The 25,851-nt window shown below is 40.1% G+C and overlaps 2 protein-coding genes and 1 long non-coding RNA gene across 4 annotated transcripts in view; all 3 read right to left on the reverse strand.

Annotated features, from left to right (window-relative positions):
• LOC145453275 (uncharacterized) overlaps positions 1–25,851 on the reverse strand; it is a 159,600-nt gene that overhangs the window by 75,086 nt on the left and 58,663 nt on the right. The window lies entirely within an intron of this gene.
• LOC145453239 (fibroblast growth factor receptor 2-like) lies at positions 5,490–10,806 on the reverse strand. Of its 2 annotated transcripts, XM_080331225.1 has the most exons (6): positions 10,669–10,805; positions 9,532–9,573; positions 9,453–9,473; positions 9,218–9,388; positions 9,036–9,159; positions 5,490–6,006 (listed from the first exon to the last, which is right to left on the reverse strand). In XM_080331225.1, the coding sequence occupies exons 1-6, from the start codon at positions 10,732–10,734 to the stop codon at positions 5,843–5,845; spliced, it is 588 nt and encodes a 195-aa protein (XP_080187351.1). In that variant the 5' UTR covers positions 10,735–10,805; the 3' UTR covers positions 5,490–5,842. The 2 variants fall into 2 exon arrangements, with proteins under 2 accessions (XP_080187351.1, XP_080187352.1); XM_080331226.1 differs by lacking the exon at positions 9,532–9,573 and having other exon boundaries at positions 10,669–10,806.
• On the reverse strand, positions 10,669–24,193 carry LOC145453211 (putative helicase mov-10-B.1). The gene has a single exon (XM_080331186.1). It carries the CDS (start codon positions 20,047–20,049, stop codon positions 18,079–18,081), a length of 1,971 nt encoding a protein of 656 aa, XP_080187312.1. The 5' UTR covers positions 20,050–24,193; the 3' UTR covers positions 10,669–18,078.

The following is a 25,851-nucleotide window of genomic DNA, read 5'->3' on the forward strand; positions in this document are numbered from 1 at the left end:
AGTAGTCAAGAAAGCTACTCAAGTAGAAGTAGAAGAAGCGACGAAAAAAATCTACTCAAGTACGAGTGGAAGTACTTCTTCCATAAGCAACCTGAAACTACTTGAAGTGGAAGTAGAATTTATTGACTTTAAAAGTACTCAAGTAAGTAAGTAGCTGTGAAAACGATCCTAATTCGTTCACATGGATTGTAAAAAGGTGCAAATTGAGCTATGCGAAAGGTGACGATCTTGATTTATATTGATGCATACCAGCAGGTATCGAATTTTCGATAGCATAAGCATTCGTCCTTATCATAGGATGAAAATGATAGTATTGATATGGAAATGCGATACTTATCCTCTGTTTTCTCGAACAGCACGTTTTAGAAAATAGCATGGTATGGCGTCATCCCCCATATTATAAGGTTCTTAGTTTAGTCGAAGAGCAATACGGAGAAGTTGTATAGGATACGGTGTAAACCAGTGGTTCTCAACCTTTTTGGCTTCGCGGACCCCTTTTGACTGTTACGGACCCTCGCGGACCCCCTCAAGTTTTAGTTCAATTTTAGCTCTATTACGGTGCAACCTTCATCTGTTTTGTGCAAATATGAACTGGAGGCTTGTGATAAACAGCAAGATAGATGATTTTTCTTGAAAATAACATCATACTATTCATGTAGAAATTGGGAGACTTTAATACGTAGAAGCTACTTTTGCTGCTGTATTTCTTGAAGTACGTGGTCGTGTCTTGGAAATCCGCGTCTTCGTTTTGATATGAACGAAGAGTGCCGAAAACCATTTCCGCAAATATAGATAGAGGCTACTATAATTCAATATAACCACATAACGCTTCCGACGATACTTTTGGTGTAATCGCAATATTTATGGCACCAAAATGAGGAAACATATATTTTATGAACATATCACCCCCAACATCTAGAGCAGGGACGGACAACATACGGACCACGGGCCGCATTCGGCCCGCGACGGCATTTTGATCGGCTCGCAGAGAGTTTCTACCATCAAAGTGAAATACTAATCTAAAAGTATAGACAAATTTTATTCGCCAAAGAATGGATCCAAGTTTTCCAACCTTAGAAAGACTGTTATGAAACGACTTGTTATGTTTGGGTTTACGTATATATTGACGAGCAAACATTTTCGACCATGAACAATTGAACATTAACGAGACAAGGCTGTAACTGGTGATATGAATCTCGGGGTTGGAGCGTAATGCCTTAATAGCAACGAAACACTCCTTGTTCATCCAAAAACAGTCTTGTCGATAGGGCATCCGCAATAAGAATGCGCCAAATTTGATTGATAGCCGCGAGCTTTAAGAGCAGGAATATCATTGTCCGATTTATGACGGTGTTAGCCGACAATAGTCTTGTCATTTCAATATGAATATACTACTCAATTGTATACTGAAGTTCTGTACCTCCGAGAAACTGTTCAAATAGTGGTTACGTATATCACAGGATAAAATGGATTTCGCGTAGCGAGGTTTCAATCCCTGTATTGGGACAAATTAGGGAAACACTTCGGAAATTTTCATTTCAAACGACTGTTCAGTAAATTTGACGAGACTGACAACTTCAAATCGAGAAGGTTTCGCAGACATTGCGACGTCATCCTGATTAACGGTATACTATCTCCATATTTTTATTTTTTCCACAGACCCCAACAAAAGTCTCTAAACAGCAATATGTTTGTATCAGCAGGTTATTGGAAAATTGGCAATGAAAAAGGATTTCCACTCTACGATAGTTCATGTCAGACGATTATTATGATGATATGAGTCAAGAGGTTTTAGCAGTTGTGGTGCAAAACTTCTTCATGCGTTCTCAAATTAAAAAATAAAATAAAAATAAGGTTATCAACAATTTTAAAAAATCTGTGGTCTCGCGGACCCCCTGAAATTGCTTCGCGGACCCCCGGTTGAGAACCGCTGGTGTAAACACTTTGCGCGATTAGTAAACGTTACTAAAATATGGGGGACCGTCAAAATGCCATATCGTGTAGCTTTATTTCCGGAAATTAAAGGCATTACTACACTTGCTTTTATACTTCAACATGTATTTTATCCAGACAAAAGAACTGATATTAATTATAACTCAAAGTATATGATACTGGGAATTGAAAATAAAATATAAATACTACTTCTAAAAGGGGAACATGTTTTTCTTGCCTTCAGTCCAGAAAGTTTCAAAGGCGGTATGCTAAAACAGCACTAAAACTAACAAAAAAAGTCAGAGTCCACTTTTCCAGGTTAGGACGTGCCATGGACATGCTAGATTACCATATGACAGGTAAATGATGGATTGCAAAACATCAGTTTCAAACGATATGATGAGCCATATATACTGTGATGAATTATTTCGTATGGGCGAAGGGCGACAATGTGGTGTGAACGCAGGGATATCTAATTCTAGGTATCTCTGTGTGAACGGAATCACGCCAACCCGCTACCTAAATTATATTCATCGATACTTTCGTGAAATCATACCGGTAACTCTGTATCCACTGCGCGCGAAGCGCGACGAAAATTCTGGCCTTTACTCAACTTTTATGAAAATTAAATGTTGATGCTCCGTGAAAACAGCCCCGAAATTCCTCAGACTATCTTCCTGATTGGAAGATTGAACTACTTCTACTTGACAATCTGAAAATAGCGAAAAGTAAGTAAGTAGATCACAAAATATTACGAAGTAGAAGTAGCGAAAAACAGATCTACTTGAGTAAGTACCAGAAGTAGAGGAAAACTACTTGAGTACTTCCAAAAAGTAGAAGTACTTCGTTACTGACCACATCTGCATACGACACTCTCAAAACGCGCGATTTAAGATCATTGTACTAAATTCGAGTCGAACAAATTCAATCGTGAGCTTCAAAATTGTGCTCTCACGAGAAAATTTGCCACAAGACCTACGCGGCCGCATGATTAGCTATACCCGAATTGAATGATCCATTTAACAAATGTACTTCTGTGTATCCCTCCCGTAATTTCGAGACGTGTGTATGGAATCTACCATGTCAAATTATAAAATCGCAGGATGATGACTCCATAATCACAGTCTTAATATTGATACCATGCGCGACAATGACCAAATAACAGCATGTTATTCTGCCATCGGACAGCACCTCTCGAAACAGCCCGATTGCGTCAAACATTTTAATAGCAATTATTTTATCATAGTTGCTCGTGGACGTTCTCCTTTTCATTTAAAGGTCCTCATGAAGATGCAAAAGCCGACCATTTATCGCCAAAAATAACATTTCTGTGCCCTGGCAATATTTCATTAGTGTTGTTTCGTCTTTCGCCTATTTGATCACAGATTTGTGTATCTTGTACCGTACTCGTGCGTTGCTATCTGCCGTTTTTGACTTTGTGTACTTGTCATTATTACGCCGCAAGGACATAATTCTCTCTACATTTCGAACTTGATTAACCGCATGTACTGACATTCGCTCCTGATGAGAGTCATACGAAAAACTTCGAGCGGCATAAGTTTGACAATATAAACAAGAACATGTTTGTTGGAATCTACTCAGTGCGGTATCCCACTTCCTCGCCTTAACAATACGCCAAATTACCGGCATCGTTGCGTTCGTTCTCCCATTCAGCCTCGGGAAACTTCGCCAGGTTCGAAATTGGTCTAACTCAGGGGTTGCCAACTCAAAACGGGTCGCGGGTCGCAAGAACACTATGTCGATTTACAATAGGCAACCTCGTTCTAAGACTTTTCTACGTCAGTTTAACGATGTGCTACCTAACATAGGCGATGGGCAATGGGCATAGTGGCCACAAAAGAAGTGATATATTCTATTATAGAAATACAAATACAACAAAAAATCATGATCAATAATTTCATTTTATTTTGAACTCCGATCTGTGCAGTGTGCCGATACCTGGAAAGAAAACGCTTTTCAGCGACCAAGGAATTGATATTGGGGCTAGTGAGATACGTTACTAGCTGAAAGACCACCTCCGCTTGGTGTTGTGGGGAAGCACTGAGCCAGTGGTTCTCAAAGTTTTTTAGACAGGCCCCCTATATGATACTGAAAAATTTCGCGCCCTCCTTATCGTTATATCACAAAATGCAACCAGAATGCTAGCAACGGATAGGTTGTTGGCATGGAAGGATACGATTGTTGATGGGAGAATTCTATAACATGAATACTGGACTATAAACAGAGCAATAACTATGAACCGTAGGTAAATCGCGCGAAAAAATTTTTAGTTGAGCTCAACTCCGCACGTCGTCAGATGCTTTCACGCCCTCACAAGGGGGCGCGCCCGCCAGTTTGACAACCACTGCCCGAAGACGTTTTCTAAGCGAGATAATAGCTTATTATAAAACAACAACTTTATGTTTAAACTGTAGTTGATTTTAGCATTTCAAAATGGTTTTCTTAGCTTTCTTCCGAAATCTCAAATCGAGACGCGGGCCTCGTGTTAGCGGCCGCTAAATAAATGACTTTCCCGTCCCCATTCCGGCTGTCGGTCATAACTGCAAACAGTCTCATTCAAACAAATTATATTTATTTGAAGACCGTCATTATTGCAAAATGGAGCGTATCGCACACAGAGGCGGCTGTATAGTCGCCCGCATTACTACTAAAGTATATGTAGAAGTATACTGCCAAGGATTAATTGCAAACAAAATTGGTAATCCAGATGACACGTCAAAACTAAAGTTCTAAAGTTCTGAAGTTCTAAAGTAAGTATAGTCTCAGACAATAAATTTATCCAGGGTTCACGTACTTATGCCAGTTAATCAACTCTGACTACTTCAAAATGGCAAGGTGTAACCGCGCAATTAATGCAAAACGAACAATAACACTACAAATAAGTTGAATCTTCGAAAATATATTCAGTATCCGTGATATATGGGGGCTACTTCACGATGATCTTATGAAATTTCTCACATAAATGTGATGCAAACCTGTAACGAAACTATATGCTGACTATACTTTTCAATATCTGAATCGTAATATCCATGTGGCTAAACCGACTAATCGTTTAGGATGGAAGCAAAAGTATTCTGAAGAGTCGGCCACTTGAGCGAGTTGTGTAATGGAGAAAAACCTATACTTGACTTTTACGAAAAAGCGAAGTACTATACTTTGACTGGCCACCTCTGATTGTTTATACACTTTTAAATAGCTATCAGATGCAGTACCGACCCGGACGAATGTATAAGAATACTGTAACAATCGCATCATTTCACGAGATTAAGGCTACCGATGCATGTAATGTAAATTTTACTTTTCTACTTATTTAGCTCTCTTCAGTCCAAGTCACATCAATTACTAAATTTGCTTTCTATACGAATCTTGACGACATTTAACGGATTTGTTTGATCTTCGATACGTCGCTTTCACCCACCAGTGTAGGTTTTGTAATAATGAGTACCGTTGACCCTATACCTGTCATCGTTCATGTAGAACTTGAACCCTATATATCCGCCCTTCTCAATACAGTATTTCAAAATTGATCTCAAATGTTCTTCGAGGCATAGTGTATTTTCTGATTGTCAATAACGATCAATCAATCAATCAATCAATCAATCAATCAATCAGTCAATCAATCAATCAATCAATCAATCAGTTTTATTAATGTTTTCATCATTTCCAAACACCACAAAACTGCGATACAATGAAAAGATAGAAAGGTATCGCCGGCCACTTGGATTAGTCTTTGAGATCAGAAACCCACTTGGCCTGTATAGGCGAAGTATAGGAGGGACATGTACACTGAATGAAAAGTAAAGCAGAGAAGATAAAAGGCAAGCGACAAAATGAGGCGGCGGAAGGAAAGATCGATGTTAGGTCGTAGTCCGGCAATCCTGAAAGGTGACTAGTATTCAGAGCCTTGACTCGTGTTATCGCCACGTTCAATTACTTCGAATTGCCCAGGGACCCCAGATTGAATTTCTTGCGAATGTTTGGTGTCGTTTCGATAGTGTGCTGATGAGGACCATGTGCGTTTCTTGGTCTTGAAATTCCACCACACCGCCATCTCTGTAGAGTGTAAGATGTATCATCACAGAAAGGTTGAAAGCAATTCTTACAGCTCAGCTGTCCCGGACAGCAGAACATGGTACAGGTATTGTGACCACATTGAAAAATCCTTAATATACAGCCACAACGGGATGTCGAAATTGATAGCTCATTTTGCTTCAATGCCGCATTTGAAATTACTTTACGAGTGCGTGTCTGCCTTATCATCGTCGGTACGAATTTTCAACTCCCTCTCCCAGGTACTCTTGTCATTGAAAACGATTTTTCTTGGATTCCTTAACTACGCTTTTCTGTACATTTTGAGACCCGTAAGTCCCGCGATATCGTAGCCCACGACTGTCCTTCCAATGCTTCTTATTAGGGATGGCGTGAACGTGAGGTTCACGTTCGCGTTCTGTGCGTGAACCTCGGAAATTTAAAAGGTGCACGTTCACAAGCGAACCTTGGTAGGTTCTGCACTGTGAACCTTTTTCATGTATTACAATTTTCATGTCATGATAACATTTTGGTTGATATTTGCTACATTTCAACTGCGAGGCACTACGCACAGGGCTGGCATCATAAAAAATCAACACTAAACGAGTATGCAGTCCCATGCACCTTGACAATCTCAAACATTTTACTTGCTTGTTTACAAAAGTTTGCTAGAAATAGGCCTATCCAGCTTTCCGTTTGTGAATATTTAGTGACTCACTGCTGTGAGCTTGATCCGCAATCACACAGCCTCAAGAGCGAAATACGCAACCTGTAGGTGTAGGTAGTTATCAAATGATGCTCATTCAACCAATCAATGATATATATATTCTATCGTTGTCTAATGTAAAAAAAATCTATCAAGCGTACGGGAAACATCTCGATTTCATATGTTTCTTGTATCATGATATCAAAATCCGTGCGATTGGGGTGCTGGCTACTGCTGTATAACTTTTTAATGGGGTGATATCGGTAGCAAGTATCGAAACCCGTTTTACAGACTGCTCAATATCGACGCAGCAACACTCGGACGCCAAATAGGCCTACATTGTCCTGTCTGGCCTGGATCGTTAAGGCGTAAGCTTATATTCACTTGCAAGTCCTCGTCGGAAGCAAAACGACAAAATATATTGATTTTATGCGAATGTTATAAAATTTAATTGCCCCAGATGATACATTTGGCGACGAAGTCTGAACTTCAGCATTGTGGCATGTGGCATTATATGGCCCAATCTACAGCTAGGTATTGTTTACTGTACATTAATATATCACTTCACTGAAAGCTAGGGTTGGAATTGGCAAAATGACGTCAGGTGACGTCACGAGGTTCACGTTCGCTTTCACACAGAACCTTTCAAAAAGGTTCACGTTCACACGAACCTGAACCTTTCAGAGGTTCACACCATCCCTACTTCTTATAAGTAATGTAGCCTACCTGATGATAGTGATGAAATACCCCCTACCGGGGCCGTAAAGCACCGATTATAAATTTATTCAATAGGTCACGGAAACAAGTATAACCACGCCGGACATTGCAGGCATAACGAACCATCACCACTCTTGGTATCACCTTGAGCAAGGCAGATTCATGCGAGATCCCAATTAAATTACCCCCGATGCAGGTGTATATTCACCGGCATCCTGCAGCGACAAGTTCTCGAGCACCAAAGTCTGCATTTCTTCGTCAGTCGTATTAACACCGCTCCACTGTTAGTCAAGCATATTGGCGGAATTATACGACACGAAACACCCATGCAAAATTGCGCACATCAAAACGATGTTACACCGCGTGCAGTTAGCTTTCATGTCTCTGGAATATCAGGACGATATGATGGTACTTGAGAATAATGCATATCTTCCATTTACCGGTAATGCTGTTAAAATTCAGGTTAAAATAACGTGGCATAGATCTAGGTATTATCTCCCGACACGAGACTGTTGAGAGCGGGTTCAAATCCTAAAATAGCCATGCTTTTATCCAGTACAGCATTTGTTTTCGTGGATATCGCGTTGTGAATCTGTTGACGTAAAGTCCCCTTAGGCTATTCCTGGTAATTCGGCGAGTGAGAAAACGCAGAATTTAAAGTATAGCGATCGTGGTAGCTCGAAAAAGGTATTAACTAACTTGGCCGGAATGTCAAATCAGATTTAATTCGATTACTGTCCATCACCAGTAAATTCTAAAGTTAAAACACTGATTGACGGGGCTGCAAGGGATGTCGTTGCGATACGGTATTGCCTTTACGGTCTTGGTAGATGGGTGGCACCGAATTACACGGCGCTGAAATCTGTCATAACCAAGCGCGGGCGTTTATCATGAACTACGACATACAAGTTGAAATCTTCAATTGCTCCTAATTCCGTTCCGCGCGTTTCGTGAATATTATTGACGCAGCTGGCGACTAAGGTTGAAGGCCGCATTCCGAGACTGCCTGGGGCTACACCACGAGATAATTCCAGAGCTAAGCTTGTCACCAACGTATAGCTCAACATAAACATGACATATTAGTACGATCAGATACAGGAAACGCAAAGAAACATTAAATCCGTGCGTAAATGCAAATAATTTGAATACATCTTTCTGATTGAGCGCGCACGATAAGCACAACACAGAATAAACGAAAGGAATCGTATCGGAAATCGTTGGACGGAACACTCTTAATCGTCCATATCCCTAGAAAAGATGAGTGTCCGTCGCTACGCTGATTTCTTCCGACATAAACGCACCCGGGGCGTGGGTTCAATGACAGGTGCTGCGCAATGAATGTCTACTACAAGAAGAATCAATATTATCATTGATTCCGTCTTTTGCGATTAAAAGTTAGGGATCAATCTCCCACTATTTAGCCGCGTAACATACAGGCCACATTTTAATCTTGAAGTATTAGTACAAATCCAAATGACCGATCACAGGTTTCAAACACTTTTACGGATAGCAAATGGAGTTTAAAATAGAAAATATTACCACATTAGAACAATCGAATCACAGATAACAATGAGTAAGCCAGCATTCTGCTATGCGTATCACCTCCGTCACAAAGAATTCAAAATCCCACCTTGCACATCCAGTTCGTAAGTGTGATTTATAGATCCCAATTCATTGCTAGCTACGCACATGTAGAAGCCGTCGTCGCTGGGCACCACAGTTTGAAAAATAATGGTTTGATTATTGTTCTTCAACTGAAGTTAAAGGATATGTGAGCATATCGGCGATCAAAATTCTATCGTGACAACTTACCTTGAACCCTGATATCCTATCATTCTGGCGCATAGTCCTATTATTTTTGTGCCATATAACTTTAGGGGTGGGATTCCCTTCCACACGACACCGAAGTACCACTGTATTACCAGCTGGTTCGACGCGAAGTGTTTTTTTGCATACGCTCCGATCTGGTCCATCGAGGTTTGACTGATAATGGCACATCAAAATTATAACCAAATATGAAAACTGTATGAGCTCTCGCGGTACTCACATTCTTTGGAAGATGTTTGTTCTAAAATGCGAATCACTACTTTAGACATGTTGGATATGGAGACTCATAAACTACTTACTATCCGTAACAACTGGGTAAATTTGAGAAGAGCCTTTTTTTTCTGTAATGAAAATATTTGATCTAATTATAAAATCCTACTATCATAATTAACTGCTGACAATTTGGTGGTAAATAAATGGAGTGCAATCTATCTATGTATAATAATAAATGTCAAATTTTTTAAGTCAATTCACCAAAGAGCCTATATATTTTGTCATTTGTTGGCGAGGTTATATTTCAAAATAGACTGACTATTCTCACGGGAATCGTATTGGAAAAAAAATATATTTCAGATAGAGATCATATCAAACTTGGAGAAGGTCATTCGGCTTTCGTGTCAATAATGCAATAATAGTACTGCAAAAAAAGACTCTTAAAGTCAGAGTATGACATTACATCACGTCACACCTCACAAATACCTCAAATATCACAAACCATTAAAGCACATTATCAACCCCATTATCACTGAAAGAATCATGCCACATATAGTACATGATTCCCTATCACTAAATACTAATACATACACCAATAATACGCACTACGATTTTGTGTTATGTTACGGTTCTTACGTTGCTTGCTCATGTGCAGTTAGGATTGAGCAATAGACATCCAGAACACCAATACGTGCAGTCGCCGTACTGACACACGATGTCGGTATACCTACACATGTGAACATCAACAAATACGACTGAAGAGTAGGCGCAAGCAATGAAGCATTTTTTAAAGTTATAAAACATGAGTAACAGAAAGCTCTATAGCCTATACTGCAATGTCATTTTCTGAAAGGATAGGCCCCATCAAGACCTCGATTTTACCTAAACAGGTGTTGAGGTTAATCTAATCATAGCGGCAGGATGATACTAACGTTGTGTGCGCAAGCTATTGATTTAGCGTTATAATTAGTAAGCATAGTAAGCTGGTATTAGAACACGGATGAAAAGCTAGTACTTGACGAATCACTACTAAGATTGCTCAAGATAACGCTGCATATGCTGTCGACAGCATGTAGTATTGCAAAGGGCAATATCACCGAGACCACCTGATGCATAACCCCCATAGCATTCAAAATTATTATAGCAACAAAGGCGCTACATGATGTTTGAAAAATATAATTTCCCTCCAAAACATAAGCACACGCATGAACAATTGAACATACCTGTTGGTCTTGGCTTCGAACTCGTGACAGTAGCGTTAGAAAGAGGGGAACATTCGACGAAATCATGATAATTAAGAAGCAAAAATAGAAAGATGTATTTCCATTTCCGGATCATGCTCGTTCTCCGCTCTTGGTTGGTCAAATGAACGAAAGTATATCCGTGTAAAAAATGTACAAAATTGCCTTATATGTCTTCGGAAAACAGATCTGTTAATCCGATATCATTTATAGCATAAGACCTGAATAGAAATAAAGTTTGTTAAAATTACTCCATGCTTATATTATAATCTTGACTGATCTGGCAGAACTCTGGTGTCAGTCGCAGAGTGTCACACTGTTACCCATTGGATGTAGGATCGAGATACAAGAAATTTTATAGAATGTTGTGCTCACGAAAAAGGCCTTTTTACTCAACATGATAACCGAAGAATGCCTGTGTTTTTAGAAGGTAATAGGAGAACGAAACAGCAAAGAATGCAATACTATATCAGTCTGTTTGGAGGCCAAGAAGAGCAAGTGCAGTCATTGCGTATCACGCGATAAAGTTATTACTAGGGAGATTTGTTTATCTAAAATATGGTAAATTTAGACCTAAAAATGAAGATTTGACATTTTTTGACAGTAAAGAAACATAATTTTCAGAAAATTGTGCCCTTATGTAAATTACGGTAGGCTTTTTCGCGCATAATGCTAGCATTGTAATACTTATCTTCATTTCTGGTTGGACCTGCATGTCCTTACGAACTATTTTGGCCAAAAACTCTTTTACCTGACAAAACTGACAAATTTTTACATGAAAAAATTATATTTTAACGGAATCTTGACCTAGGCAGAATTCCAGTAGTGAGTAGTTACATCACATATTATGGTAGGAATAAATAAAATTTGTTGTACCTTAGTAATAAGTCTCGTACTCTAATGCTGACGGGAGAATATAGACAGACTGTTCCGGCAGAAGAATTAATAGATTATAGCTAATAATCCGAACTACATCTGTAGAAAGAACAATGCAAAAAAGCAAGATTATTGCACTACTGTTCGCGCGAGTGGCAACGGAAGAACGAGTATAGCCTGAAGCAGAGGTCTCCATCACGCGGCCCGCAACGACATTTGGGAATTTCAAGGATTCGACAATATATTGTAGTGCCACATATTCTTTTTAGAGATAACAACTTAATATTCACCCTAAAACTACTCTAAAAATCACTGAAATCTCAACAAACTTCACTATCACATCCCTTCTAAAAGCTAGGGTTACCATACGTCCTCTTTTAAGAGGATTTGTCCTATTTTTTGACTTTTTTGAAAGTGTCCTCGGAGAACGCCTTTTTGTCCTCTTTTTTAGATTTTTTCCTCTATTTTGAAAATTAAGGTCAGATTTAGAGCAAATTGCGAGTGATATGCCGTAAATTAGCACAGAAGTGACGCTCCGGCGGGTATTTCGGAGCGAAAAACGGTGATTTTAGCTCTGAGCGAAAAGATGACCTTTTTTTAGTCAACCGATCACAAAGTGAGAAAAATTCACCGGTTTTCGAGAATTCTTCTCCCATTTTGCAAGTCTAAAATTTCTGAAAAAATGTCCTCTTTTTGGATTTCCAAAATATGGTAAGCCTGCTAAAAGCTACCGTGCGGTAGAAGATCAGCTATTACGTAACATTTCTAGTTCATGATGATAAAACATGATTCGTGACTGAAAATTGTGATTTGGTTTGGTGCGACCTTTCGTAAAATGAATCGATTTCGGATTGACTGGGTGACTAAATGAAAGTGACTCGAGTTGAGTCGGAACTTGAACGGTGACTTGGTAATCCTACGGACGCAACAATCTATGAATCTGTCATGGGGAATAGTAATGTATCAAAAGGCCGTAGCTTGCGTTGCGTGCAGTATATAGCTATCTAATCAGGTCAGTATGGCAACCATCGGCCTTATGTGACCCCCGTGACGTATGGTGGGTTACATGCTGGGTGTTGTTGGTTATCGTTATCCATGTTATTATCGGTGGCGACTGGCAAGTAAGTAGTATTACGTTCCACAGCTGTAATACCAATGAATTCATCGGCGATTGGACATTTCTATTCCACTTTTCTCTTGTTAACCAGGGCCCGTAATAGCCTCCGGGGTACGAAGCACCACGTCAGGGGGTACGGGATGTATTGTAGAATTAGGCCTATGTGCTGCGGAATATTTTCTTGGCCGATTTATTCAACTGGAAAATGGTCGTCGCGCTACTCGCGACTTTATTTGAATGGGCTTTCTGATTTTAATATAGGTACCATCAGAAATTGTGTTTAAAATGAACAGGGTCTATGATAGGGTTACCGTACGTCCTCTTTTAAGACTTTTTGGACTTTTTTGAAAGTGTCCTCGGAGGACGCCCTTTTGTCCTCCTTCTTGAGATTTTGTCTTCATAGCAAAATTAGACTGAGATGCCGTAAATCAGCACCGAAGTGACGCTCCAGCGGGTATTTCGGGAACTGAGCGGATAGTTGACCATTTTTTTTATTTTTTTTAGTCAACCACCCGACAACGAGAAGGAAAAAACAATATTTTGGGCACCGAGAGAGAAAGTTGACCTTTTTTTAGTCGACCGACCACAAAGTGGGAAAAATTTACCATTTTTTGAGAATTCTCATCCGGTTTTGCAAGTATGAAAATTCTGAAAAGTGTCCTCTTTTCAGATTTCCAAAATATGGTAGCCCTAGTCCATGAGAGATCTTATTGGAAGCACTTGGGGTGCGGTCGCTAAAGTTAAGAAACAATATGCGAACAATGGCTCAATAATGATTACATTTAAGTTGTTATTGATATGTTCCGATGTTAACCGAAAGCAAAACCTAACGCTGATTTAATTTGACTTTAGCAACGACAGTAATAATAGCCTATACTTATCACGACCATATCAAAACCCTGATTAGGCTACACAGCTCAAATGCTCTGACATCAGATCAATCTTGAGTGGATTTGAAAATATTATACATAAAATTGTGGCACGTCAAAGGTCCACTATAGCTGCAGTATTATAACCCGACAGTTTGAAAATGTCATGATGCATCCTCTCGCATTTTCACGATGTTGGTGGAATGCCTATCTACAAGCTCCCGTCAAGTAAGGCCTACTTGGAAATTATACATTGAATATTCCTATATTATTGATGCTGTGGCCTGCGGTGTCGTCAAAAACTAGGAAATTGGCCCGCGAGAACATTTGAGTTTAAGACCTCTGGCCTAAAGCGTAGCGGTTTGAAAGTAAAGCCTAAACGTATGTAAGTTGCTATTGATCTGTTTCAATGTTCGAAGGTAAATCTAACGCTGATTTAATTTAACTTCGGTGATGACATGATCAATCGGTGTATACCCGAAAACTGGATTAGGCTGTGCTGCTACGATGCTCTGGTATCATATCAATATTTGTTAAATTCTAAAATATTCTACCAATAACACTGGACAACAAAAAAATTCATCATGGTAGGTGAGAATGATTTTAGGGTAAATGGGGGCACTGAGCTCGAAAATTACATTGGGGTCTGCAGATTGACACTATTTTTCAAGATATCATCGAATTTTGACATTTTTAAAATATTTTTCATTTAATTTAAACTAGGTTACATTTTGTCCTATATGTTTTAACGGGCCCATTTGTACTGAAACCACGAGAATGTGAGAAATGTAAAACACAATTCGATCGACGGAAGGAAATTGTGCTTCTCAAATCTATTCTTTTCCACATATCGAACACAAAAATACTCCATTCATTCGCATTTTCATCGGATTCTCCTAATATATTGTAATTTGTGACAATGAGCTTCCTATACCGATCAATGTGCTTGAAGTGAACAACAAATAGTAGTAATTCTGTAATAATAAACCAAGTATAATGATTTTAACTTAGAAAAGTAATAGAAATGTCCAATCACCAAAGAAAGAGCTTTACTCGCCACATTTATTTGGCGATAATAACATAGACAAAGAGACCCAAGTTGACGCAGGATGTAAATAATTTTGTACCGAAATGTTTCGAAGCCATCCCCTCCATCAGCTCATCAGCTCTACCGCATAATATAATGACGTGGGCTTAGAATGAAAAAAAATTTGAGAATAAAATGTGAAACTACCAACATTATAGATGAAATTCGACTACTAACCTAATCCCGGTACCATTTCCTGACATTTAGACTCGCGATCTTGATGCATATATGGTAAGCCTGCGGGGATGTTCTGCTTTTACAATTAGAAACCTTTTTTCGCGAGCAATATCTCAAGAAATCACTGATGGCACAGTAGCCAATTCCACATGGGTATTTATCGTCCAGATGGGCCATGACAACCCCGCGCTTGAATGCGGCCGTATGCTATATATGTAATCGGAATTTCGCTTACTACGGAATCGGTGTATTATGTGGTCAGGGGTGTACGAGTTTGAGTAAATGTTAAAAATATGAACGACGGCATAAAAGGTTGAAGAGAACTGCTTTATGCTGGTTCGTGGTCAGGATTACACATCACACAATATACGAATGACAGGCTGGTCCAAGTCTGTGACCGACACAGGCCGCATTGAACGATTATGACAGATACAGCAAACGAAGACAGTCCCACATAATTAAACGACTTAATCCGCTGTCTTAATAGTTCTATAGTTTTACTGTGTATACCCGATGAGTATATTGACAGTCGCAACTAATTTGAGATTCAAGGCACGAATCTATGCTATAGTTCTGAAAATATAGGCTAGTGCAGTGGTTCTCAACCTTTTTATTTTCGCGGACCCCTTTCGGACAATCACGGGCCCCCTTGGACCCCCCACAAAGTTTTAGTTCAAATTTAGCTTAATTATCGTGCAGTCGTCATCTGTCTTGTGAAAATGATAACTGTAGGCTTATTGATAAACAGTAACAAAAAGACTTTTCTTGAAAATATATATAATTTGAGTTGACTTCTATACCTTCACAGCGAATTCTGAAATTGTATTTCGTGAAATACGTGGTCGTGTTTTGGAAATCCGCGCCTTCGATAGGATATAAACGAGTGCCGAAAATCCATTTCCACAAATATAGGTGTTGGTGAATATAATAATAACACATAACGCGTCCGACGACACATTTGGGTATGATCGCAACAAATATGGCATCAAAATTGCCAAAATTTTTTTTAATGAACATATAACGTCAAGCCTGTGATCATTTTTATCTAGCAGCATATATTGAAGCTATTATGGAAAAATCGTTATACCACAGGAGAAAATGGATTTTTGTAAACATTTCGAAGTCACCATCATTGACCCTACTCATCCAACTTTTTTTTCCACAATCCCTAACAAAACATCTCTAAACAGGATATTGTTTGTATCCGTAGGCTATTGGCAATTTAAAAATCGAAATGAGTCTGCACACAGCACAGTAAGATATTTCATCTCATACTGTCATTCTGTTGATATGACCTCTGGAGTTTTACTAGTAACGAAGCGGAACTGCCTCGTGATTTTCCGAATAAAAAATAAAATAAAAATGAGCTTACCAACTTTTTCGAGACTTCGCGGACCCCCAGGGTCCGCGGACACCCGGTTGAGAAACACTCGACTAGGCTTAAAAGCATCGCGGCAGAAGAATCCCCTAGCTATTGCTTCTCATTATTGGAAAAGTATCCGATTTAATTTCGGTGGCCGATAGGCGAAAGCGTATTTATTTTCCATTCTGTTGCATATGAGTTTATTATCTGTATCTTCACACGCCTTCGTAAGCTATATTTTCTGCACGATTTTTCTATACGAAACGCACTCTCAGAACCGACTTCAATGATTTTGTAATCGTCCGCGAAGTATTTATACTTACGCATGTGCGGTTAAACCTTGTAATAATGATATTGTTACGGGCAGGATTGACTAGATATTTTTCTATCACTCCGCCACCAACTCCGTAACGTCTGTTCGGCTGTTAGCGACCCATATAGAAATCCAACTATAAATTATTCTTGGCTTGACTTGATTGTATTAGGCTCTCTTGATAAAAAGTAGAGAAGTTATACGGACTAGAAGGTTTCACCACGCTTATGCATTAATAATGTGACCCATGCTGGGCTGGGCTAGATATCTATTTGTGGACGTACTTTACCGGCTCAGCGAATAAGCGGGTGCTAGACTAGTAGAAGTAAAATAATAAGAACTGGTAAATTTCCAATTTCGTCGTGAATCACAATGTGTGGCTAAAAAACTAAGTTCAGTATCCGAGGGTATCATCACGTGCGTGGGCAACCTATCATACAACAATGCCACGAAATACTCTCCAAACGCGGGATTTACGATCCATGTATTAAATTTCCGTCGACTAAGTTCGACAGTGAGCTCAAAAATCATGATTCCACGATTAATATCTCCCACAAGACCAGCGGGACCGCATGATTAGCTATACCTGAATAGTAAAAATCCTTTAACAAATGAACTACTGTGTATGATTCCTGGCATGTCATGACGTGTGTGTGTGGCATCTACCTAGTACGGTACTGCTCTTCCTCATCACAACATTATGTCAAATTAATGGCATCGTTGCGATCCTTCTCGCATTCAAAAACCGGAGAATGTGTCAGGTTCAAAAATTGGTCCAACTAACTGCACTTTCCCGCCTGCGGCTGACTGTCATTGCTGCAAACAGTCTGAGTAAAGCAAATCTTTAGTATCACACGCATATGTTGTAGAAGTCGTCCGCATTTCTACTCCAGTAGAAGTAAAAGTAGTGCTTTGAATTTCTTATCGATTACAAGTAAAGTAATAATTCCGAAATCACGTCAAAATCACCACCAGTGAAGGGTGAAAACGAAAATTCTCAAAAGTGCTAAAGTAAATAGAATCAGAAGGTAGATTTATTCAAGAATCGCATACTTTCAGCAGTTAATGAGATGTGCCTATACAACAAAATTGCAAGGTGTATCTCCGATTAATACAGAATGTATAATAGCATCATAAGTAAGTTGAATCTTCGAAAATATATTCACGACTATAGTGATACAGAGGGAGGGGGATTATTTCACGCGTTCATCATTAACATGTTAGTGGTTCATCGAAATAACGTTGACGAAGGAAGCCGAAGTAGTCTAAAACTTGAACATTCAATGAAACTAAAACAATGAAATTGAGCGAAACCTATACTTGATCATTCCGAAAAAAGCAAAGTACTATGTTATTGACCACCGCTGATTGTATATACAGTTTTATACAGCTATCACACGCATCGTAAGCAGACCCGGATAAACGAGTGGCAACAGTGTAACAATCGCATCATTTCACAAGAATATAGCGAACGATTCACGTGAAGAATGCCTTTCTTATTGAAGTTCTTTTCAGTCCAATTACCATCAATTACTAATATTTGTATTCTATATGAATCTAGATGACATACTGCGGATTACTATTTTTGATTTACGATCTGTCACTTTCCTCCACCGGCGTGGATTTTTCAAGAGAATTATCACTATCGGTGACTTTATACCTTTCATCGTTTATGTCGAAATTGAGCCCCGTATATCCACCGTTGTCGATACAGTATTTCAAAAGTGATCTCCAATGTTCATCGAGACACAGTATTCTCGGATTGCCGATTACGATCAACAACGCTTTGGCTCGTGTTATCGCCACGTTCAATCGCTTCGGATTGATCAGGAACCCCAAATTCGATTTGCTATCAACTTGGAAATGTTTAGTGTCACTTCGCACGGTGCTGATGATAATAACGAGCCTCTCTTGACCTTGAAATTCCTCTACGCTGCCAACCTTGATCTCGCTGCACTTCAAATTTTCTGGAATTTTCTTCAATTCCTCTTTAATCTTCTTCACCTGTTTACGATACGGGCAGATTACTCCAATTTGCTCTGGTGTAACAATTCGGTCTTGGTCGGATAGAAGCTTATCCACATATTCCATCACGAGTTTGACTTCTTCCGAATTGAAATACGAAGGGCTGTTAGATTCCTGCCGATCTTCTCCTTGTACGCCATGAAAAATCATCGGGAAGTCGGCTTTCGGAAGGTGCTTCCAGCGAGACATCGAATTTCTCATCTGCTTGTCCGCACAAACCAGCAGCTCATTATCGTAAAAATTCTCGTTCGGGATCTTTATTATTGATTCGTGAGAGCGATAATTTTTCAGCAATTTCACAACCGAAGCTGGATGGTAGCTTCCTTCATCTCTACCGTGCACAGAGCTGGTGTTCATCAGACGTTCTAAAAATGACGTCTGCAGTCCGTTTGTACTAGCTATCGAGGAACGTACGACAGGTCCTAATTGCTTTGGGTCTCCAGCCATTACGAGTTTGCCATCTTCCGCCATCACACCGACAATGGCTATCATAGTTTCGGGCTCCAAAGCTTGACCGGCCTCGTCGATGAACACGTATTTGAAATGGTCTTTTGGAAATCTTGCCGACGCAATACGCCCCGCCGTGACCAAAGTTGTGACTAGGACGCGATAGTTTTTCAGCTCTTCTTCAGAGGGATAGTGGAACTTTTTATTTTCGTAGTTCGAAACGCATTTGACATCGTCGCAAACATCTTTCCAATTACGAGACCTGGCGTGCATTCGGAAAATCGCACTGGGTTTGGATTGCTTCAACAGTTTGGTCGTAAGCAGATCGCACGCGCTGTTCGAAGTAACGCAGACAAGCATATGTGCTTTCTCATCTGATTTTAGTAGCTGATGTACCGCTTCTACCATCGTTATGGTTTTACCTGTGCCCGGCGGCCCAAAGATGATAAATACTTTTGATGTTTCACCTGAAGCAATCATCTCGACAGCTGTCTTTTGCTCCTTGTTCTTCTCGACAAGACTGTTAAGGACTGTCACCGCCTTTCCCCCACCTGTCCTTAGTGCTGGAATGGAAGAAGGGAACAAGATTTCAGAGGAATCCATTCGCGACGTGATTGTTTGCAACGAACGATGCATCAGCTGAAACGGCCAATTATTAAAATCGAATCGGACATAATACTTCTTCTTTGAGGAATGCTTCTCGCGCAGAGATCTTGAGAATCCCAAGCCAACTCTGTCCAGTTCGACACGATGCACGTATCCTTCGTATGGGGGATCTTCCCCTTTTCCGTTGCTGTTTAACGGTTTAACCTTAACTCTATCGCCTTGTAAAACCGACGGTCTCTTTTCAGCGAGTCCTGGAACCATCAAGTAGAACAAACTATCTTCCCCAAGATGCAGATTTGCATTTTCAATGTCGTAACGCTTAATATCCTGTCTTTTCTGATGTTCTTCCATATGCAGAAGCATTTTGAACTTCTTCGCGTAACTTGAGGTGTTCTGAGAGTCCAACAGATCATCTTTAAGAGATTGCTCTTCCTGGGTAAAGGTTTTCTTCGACGACGAGAAAACACCTTGCGTGATGGCCATCTTCAATTCATAAGGAATTTGCTTGTGAGGTAATTCCCACTCCTCCTGCAATCTATTTTCATATGTGGTACCAGGCTTCTTTCCTGGTATGCATCTTTCCTGGAATGATACATGACGCTTTCTTTCAGAGTCTTTGTGAAACTGCAGATGCGTGTATTCGGTATCGTCATGCTTCTCGTCGTATTCGGTACTCTGGAATCTGAGATATCTGATGACTTGCTCCGTCACGCCGTCCTCTTTTAGTATGGTAATTACCAACTCAGTTGTCTAAACTTTGCCGTCTTCAGTTGCCCAGATTACGACATTTTCTTTTTCGGATGGTGCTATTTTCACGCCTTCACTGTATTTTATTTGGAAAAAACTGCTTCTTGTGATCAGGAAACAATTTTCTAAAGTGATATCGGTCTCAGTGGTATTACACAACAATAATTCTATGCGGGATGTAATGAAATCCTGACCAGGTACCCTTCTTTTGATGTACCCAAGTTCCGGCTCTGTAGTTTCCACGCTTGTAACCAGGATGTCCATGCATTCGGATGATATTGGGATCACCGACCGTGGCGGTTTATGATAGCCGCGTGTAACACCATCTCGAGTCATTCTATGTAGTAGGCTATTAGCTAATAAACTGCATATCTAAAGAGTGGGATCTGAATGCAATACAAGAACATATAGCCCCGCTAAATCAATAATATATGTTCAACTATATTGTGCATTCGTTGTGAACCGAACACAAAAGCTAGATAAATATTTCATATAATTGTGTGTATTAAATGTAAATGCTGAATGTCTCCAACCACATAAAAGTGGTGTAATCGATGCAAAGCAGAACTTCTCCAAGTATGCAAAGCGCTCCATGATATAACGCGCCAAAAATCCGCCACAGTTTAGTTTTAGAATTTCTAATGTTTTAATCCTATACGCAACTTCGAGCGGCCAGTAGGGCTACAGGGTGGTGGAAATCCGTCCCTGCACCCCACAATCGCGACTCAAGCACTATGCATTGGTGCTACGGGGTACAAAAATCGCGTCAGCCCGGCTTGACAAATCAAAAACCACAGTGGCTATTTGCAATAAAATGTACAGTAGGCCTATCATAGCCCAAACTCGACTCTGTCGCCGATAACGCGCATCCCAGGTATGACTTGGATATGCGTTCATCCCATCCATGTTCGGTATGAGGTTGAGCATTTATTAGCGCACTCATAAAGTCATTTTCGTATGGTATTTAGAAAGTACAGTTTGCTTCCGCCTCACGACCCCAGCACCCTTGCATAGCCACTCAGCCATATCATTTGACTAGCATCTTAAAATTATTGTTGTTAACCGTAATGTCATATCGAACGTCATTACGAGTCATTCCTCTGGGTACTTTTGACCAGTCACAGAATATGCTGCTTCTGTGGGAGTTACACTTCACAGAACGTGTAAGAATTGAGTAATCATACATGAAGTGCCTGCCTGTACTTCAACCCCCCGTAATCACCTGTTTCAACGCCTTGCTGATTAGACTCACCTAACATCACAAGGTTACATATACGACGAAAGGGGTTACCGAATTAGACCTCCTTTCTGCTCCTTTTTATACACTCTGGTGAAAAGATAGCTGTTATCCAAAACTTATGACTCAAAGGTGTCTTCTCATCACTGTGAAATTGGTCAAAAGAGTCCATAGGCGTAGCATATATCGTAGGTACGAAGCAATAATTAAAATAGTGAATACTAACATTATTTAACGCTGACGTTTAAGCTATATGGGAACTGGGCAGCGTCAACCAAATAAGTGTACAGACGAGTAGGCTACATAATGGTTGGACGTGTGAGGAGAAATTATAGTTCATAAATTTTGTCAAATTGCCTCATAAATGACCCACCTTTGTTGGTTGTAAACATAAACTTGATGTCAATCATCCATTCAACTGGCTGTTGAATATATTTGTGCGTTCGGCGTTGTACAACTTTCTACTAAATTCATGCAAGCATATAGCGTGGATTGGATATGAATAGAACGACTAATTTTCGTAACAGGGTAAACTAGGGTTGTTCAAAAATAACTTTTTTTCCAAATTGCACTTGCTTAGTGATAAAACTGTCAGGTTGCCAGAAAAAACACTATTTCAGTCCCTTCCGACCATTAGAAGCCGTGCAATCTTAAATTGAAATTTCGACTATTTTTGATTTATATTATTTACGGTGGTAAATTTCGATACTTCGATATGACCAAACATCGTATATGTATAACACAGTATGTCGTTACTCCGAAACGTTCGTCGGAGCCAATTCATTGATGCCGATAAAACCTATTTGCAATCTCACATACAACTCTAGATTAGTCCAGAATTATGTGATTGACAGATAATCAGCTCAGCCAGTTTAACTAGGGTTACCATACGTCCTCATTTAGGAGGATTTTGCCTCCTTTTTCAGGTTTTTGAAAATGTCCTCCGAGGACGCCTTTTTGGCAATTCTTCCTCCTTTACAGCTAGGCACAGACGGCACAGGACATGCGCATGGCGCGGTCAAACAAGTTATAGTTCGTTATCTGTATGTCGCCTGACGCAGAAATTCACGTAACAGTACCTGCCTACTTCGATTGGATATAAATAGAAATCATTCCAAAATACCTATAGACGTTGCTATAATCTTGATTGAGTTTCTTAATCTAATGACAGAGGTGGAAGAGCTCATAATTGCATAATTGCTCTCACTGCCCACATAGACGTCAGTTTTATCAGACAGGCCGTAAATAGGTTTGAGTGAAGGTGTGAACCAGGTTTTAATAATCAGCACGCCAAATTGAGAGATGGGGTCGCGGAATATTTTCAAATCCAAATTTGGGGTCGCGATCATAAAAAGTTTAGGAACCCCTGGTATTATTCATCATATGCCGTCAAGGAGTCACCTGCTTGTCCTCAATACTGGGGCAAGGAAAAATCGACTACCCGAGTGATTTGATTCTGAATCGAGTCGAGGATCACTCATGATGGTGTCATACATTATGTATGACCGTTTATGAGACCACAAAAGTAATGCGAGGTATACATCACATGAAGATAATTCGGTATTTGTCAACATTGAGGCAATGCTATAGCTTAGTGTTAGTCACTACATCACGGAAACGTATATTTTCTACCAACGTGTGTGGCTTTGTGTTAAATATCTCGGATGTCACGATATGGCCGATCGAGGTTTCAAGGCTTCCATCGTCGTAAAGAAGTATCGAAACTATAATCACAGTAATCGAAAAATATCATCTCTCAGTACGCGACCGGAATCATTGCAATTATTACACTACACGATTCGGATCCGAGTACTCGAATAATTGTGGCCAACCCTATACCCGACACGTGTCAGCAAGTCAAATTCGACTTGTCATATTTACTTGCGTTCGCACTTGCTGACAGCCAGTCGAGATGCTTAGCGAATAAATATGACAATAAAACTAGATTTCTAATCGAAGAAAAAAGAAAAGGAATAACAGTTTTTACCGACTTCATAATTTTCTGATTGATCTGTGATCGATCTCAAAATTCTCACGTTGCCAATCGCTGAGCTGGAACCAGTGCTCGACCGATATCCGAGTTCGAGCCGATGCCGATATTTCCGTGTTAACGTATCTGTGTCGGCGAAGTCAATTTATTCTACAAATATGACAATATACCATATTGTCAAGTAAAAATTCAAATTGGGCAGGAATTCGAACATATAGGTCTCATATCAACAGATTTCTTTACAATCGAACTACAACCGAGTAAGAAACCTTTCCTTGCTTTTCACAAAGAATTGAGCGACAATCGCCCGCATTCCAATTGTAGGCTACTGAAGACCCTCACCAGGAACGGTTGCAGAGTGACTACGTCATTAGATACTGAGACGACAAGACCGACCGTGGTTATCCGATATCGATATTCCAACGGAAACAGATATCAGTCGGAACTATCATACATATATTATAGATAGACACTGTTGTCTTTAAATCATTAAGATTGATTACCTTGCATATTAGGCTACCATGCAATCCTGCCAAGCCAAAAGTAATTGCCGACACAGAGGGCGATATGCCTCTTCCCACTGCACAATGTCAAACTGTTAATGCTGGAATACTGTTATACATAAAGCTTTGCGTACCATCGACCATGGGTAACGATCGCATGAATATGCACAATCAAATCCTTCATGAACTTTATATCTTCAGTGGTCCGTTGTGTGTATAATTGAGCAATTAAGCATACAGTAGCGACCAAATGATCAGTCACCGAGGAAACCATAGAAGGGTTTCTATTTGAGCAGAACCACGTGAGATATACAATACATGACGTAATGCGAAACTGTCATCTCGCGCACACAATCGATAGAATGGTGGGACTGAGAAGTGACCGATAAACTCTCAGAACATCGAAATATCCAGTATAGGCTATGTATCGCAACAAAACGGGTCTGTTTCTATCTTTACTTTGTTGTACATAACAAGGCTATTTCACTCAATCTTGAAGCTCCCCAGCCCCATTTCATTTTTGTGTGTTGCAGTAAGTACGCTGTAGCTGCTACTATGATCGTTTTACATCCGCTCCAGGCACGAGTTTTATATTCCAATTACGACGGCCTCCGATCAATCCGAACTCACTTGGCTACACGATTGTAGTTTCGTCGAAATGATTTAGGTATAGTTATAATGCATTTTGTCGCATCCTAAAGAGTATAGGCCATCCGAATACCCCGGGTATCTTCTCTCGAAAATAAGGAGTCTGCCAATGCAGTGAAGGTTGGAATGCTTTCGAAAATCAGCTATCACAATGCGGTATGTGTATGCAAGTGGCGAGATAGCGCAGTGGTATAGTCCGCGGCTGTAACACCAATGGGTGCGGGTTCGAGCTCGACTTCAGAATTCCGATGCCTAAGTGTTGGAGGTTTACCTAGGTTCCTCCTCGCCACCTCATCCGCACAAGCGGTGTCTTACAAAAAAAGCCGAGAGGTGGGTCGTGCAATAAGTCGGCAGTTACGGAAAATAATGAAGAATAGCGGCCTGGTAAATGACCATAGTAGTCGAGAACCAACATGAATACCACAGCAAAACAAAGTATGTGTCTGCAGGAGTCATTATCCAAGCAGTGAGTGCTGTCCTTTATGACTCAGCAGTTCGTCACACATCACGGTCATCAAGACATAGCGTTGATTTGAGTGGGTGTGAATTTGTCATATGTCAGTTTGGCAAACATATGTATAATGATATGATTATTGACTTTCTATTGGCGTAGAATAATATGGCATTCCGTTATCCCACTCGCCCTTGCACTATTGACATCGAGGTACGCACGCATCGGAAAGCTATGTTATGCAATTCAACATCGGATCAGAATCATCAGATGCTGTTACAAAAATAGAAAAAAATAGAATCTAGCCTATAATCACCAGGCAAACAACTATTCGTCCGAAGCTCGTTTGGGGGTGTGACTTTGGATAAGAAGATTGAATTGCTTACATAAGCATAGCGGTGGGAGTATATACCTTACAACATTCAACCTGACATGGATTTCATAGGTATTGAGCTATTTAGCCACGGCGTAATGGGAGACATCCAAAATCTCTCGAGGCGCTGAGCGCAACACCCAGAAGTTGGTAAAAATATATTGCCCTCATAAACCAACGAACTGTTTGAACGGTCAGCATCTCTCGCAGGGGTGGATATAAATTAGCAAAGTCAGCGATGTCAAAATATACCTTTGGCGATGTCACCGGATACAGGGATATCGTGGATTAATCTGGCCTTGTCCCTATGGTGGGTTTGGTTAGGTTTGGCTCTTG

The sequence above is a fragment of the Botryllus schlosseri genome, chromosome 13 (genome assembly GCF_051294905.1).
Source record: "Botryllus schlosseri isolate E-star chromosome 13, Bs_hap1, whole genome shotgun sequence".
Classification (NCBI taxonomy): Eukaryota; Metazoa; Chordata; class Ascidiacea; order Stolidobranchia; family Styelidae; genus Botryllus; species Botryllus schlosseri.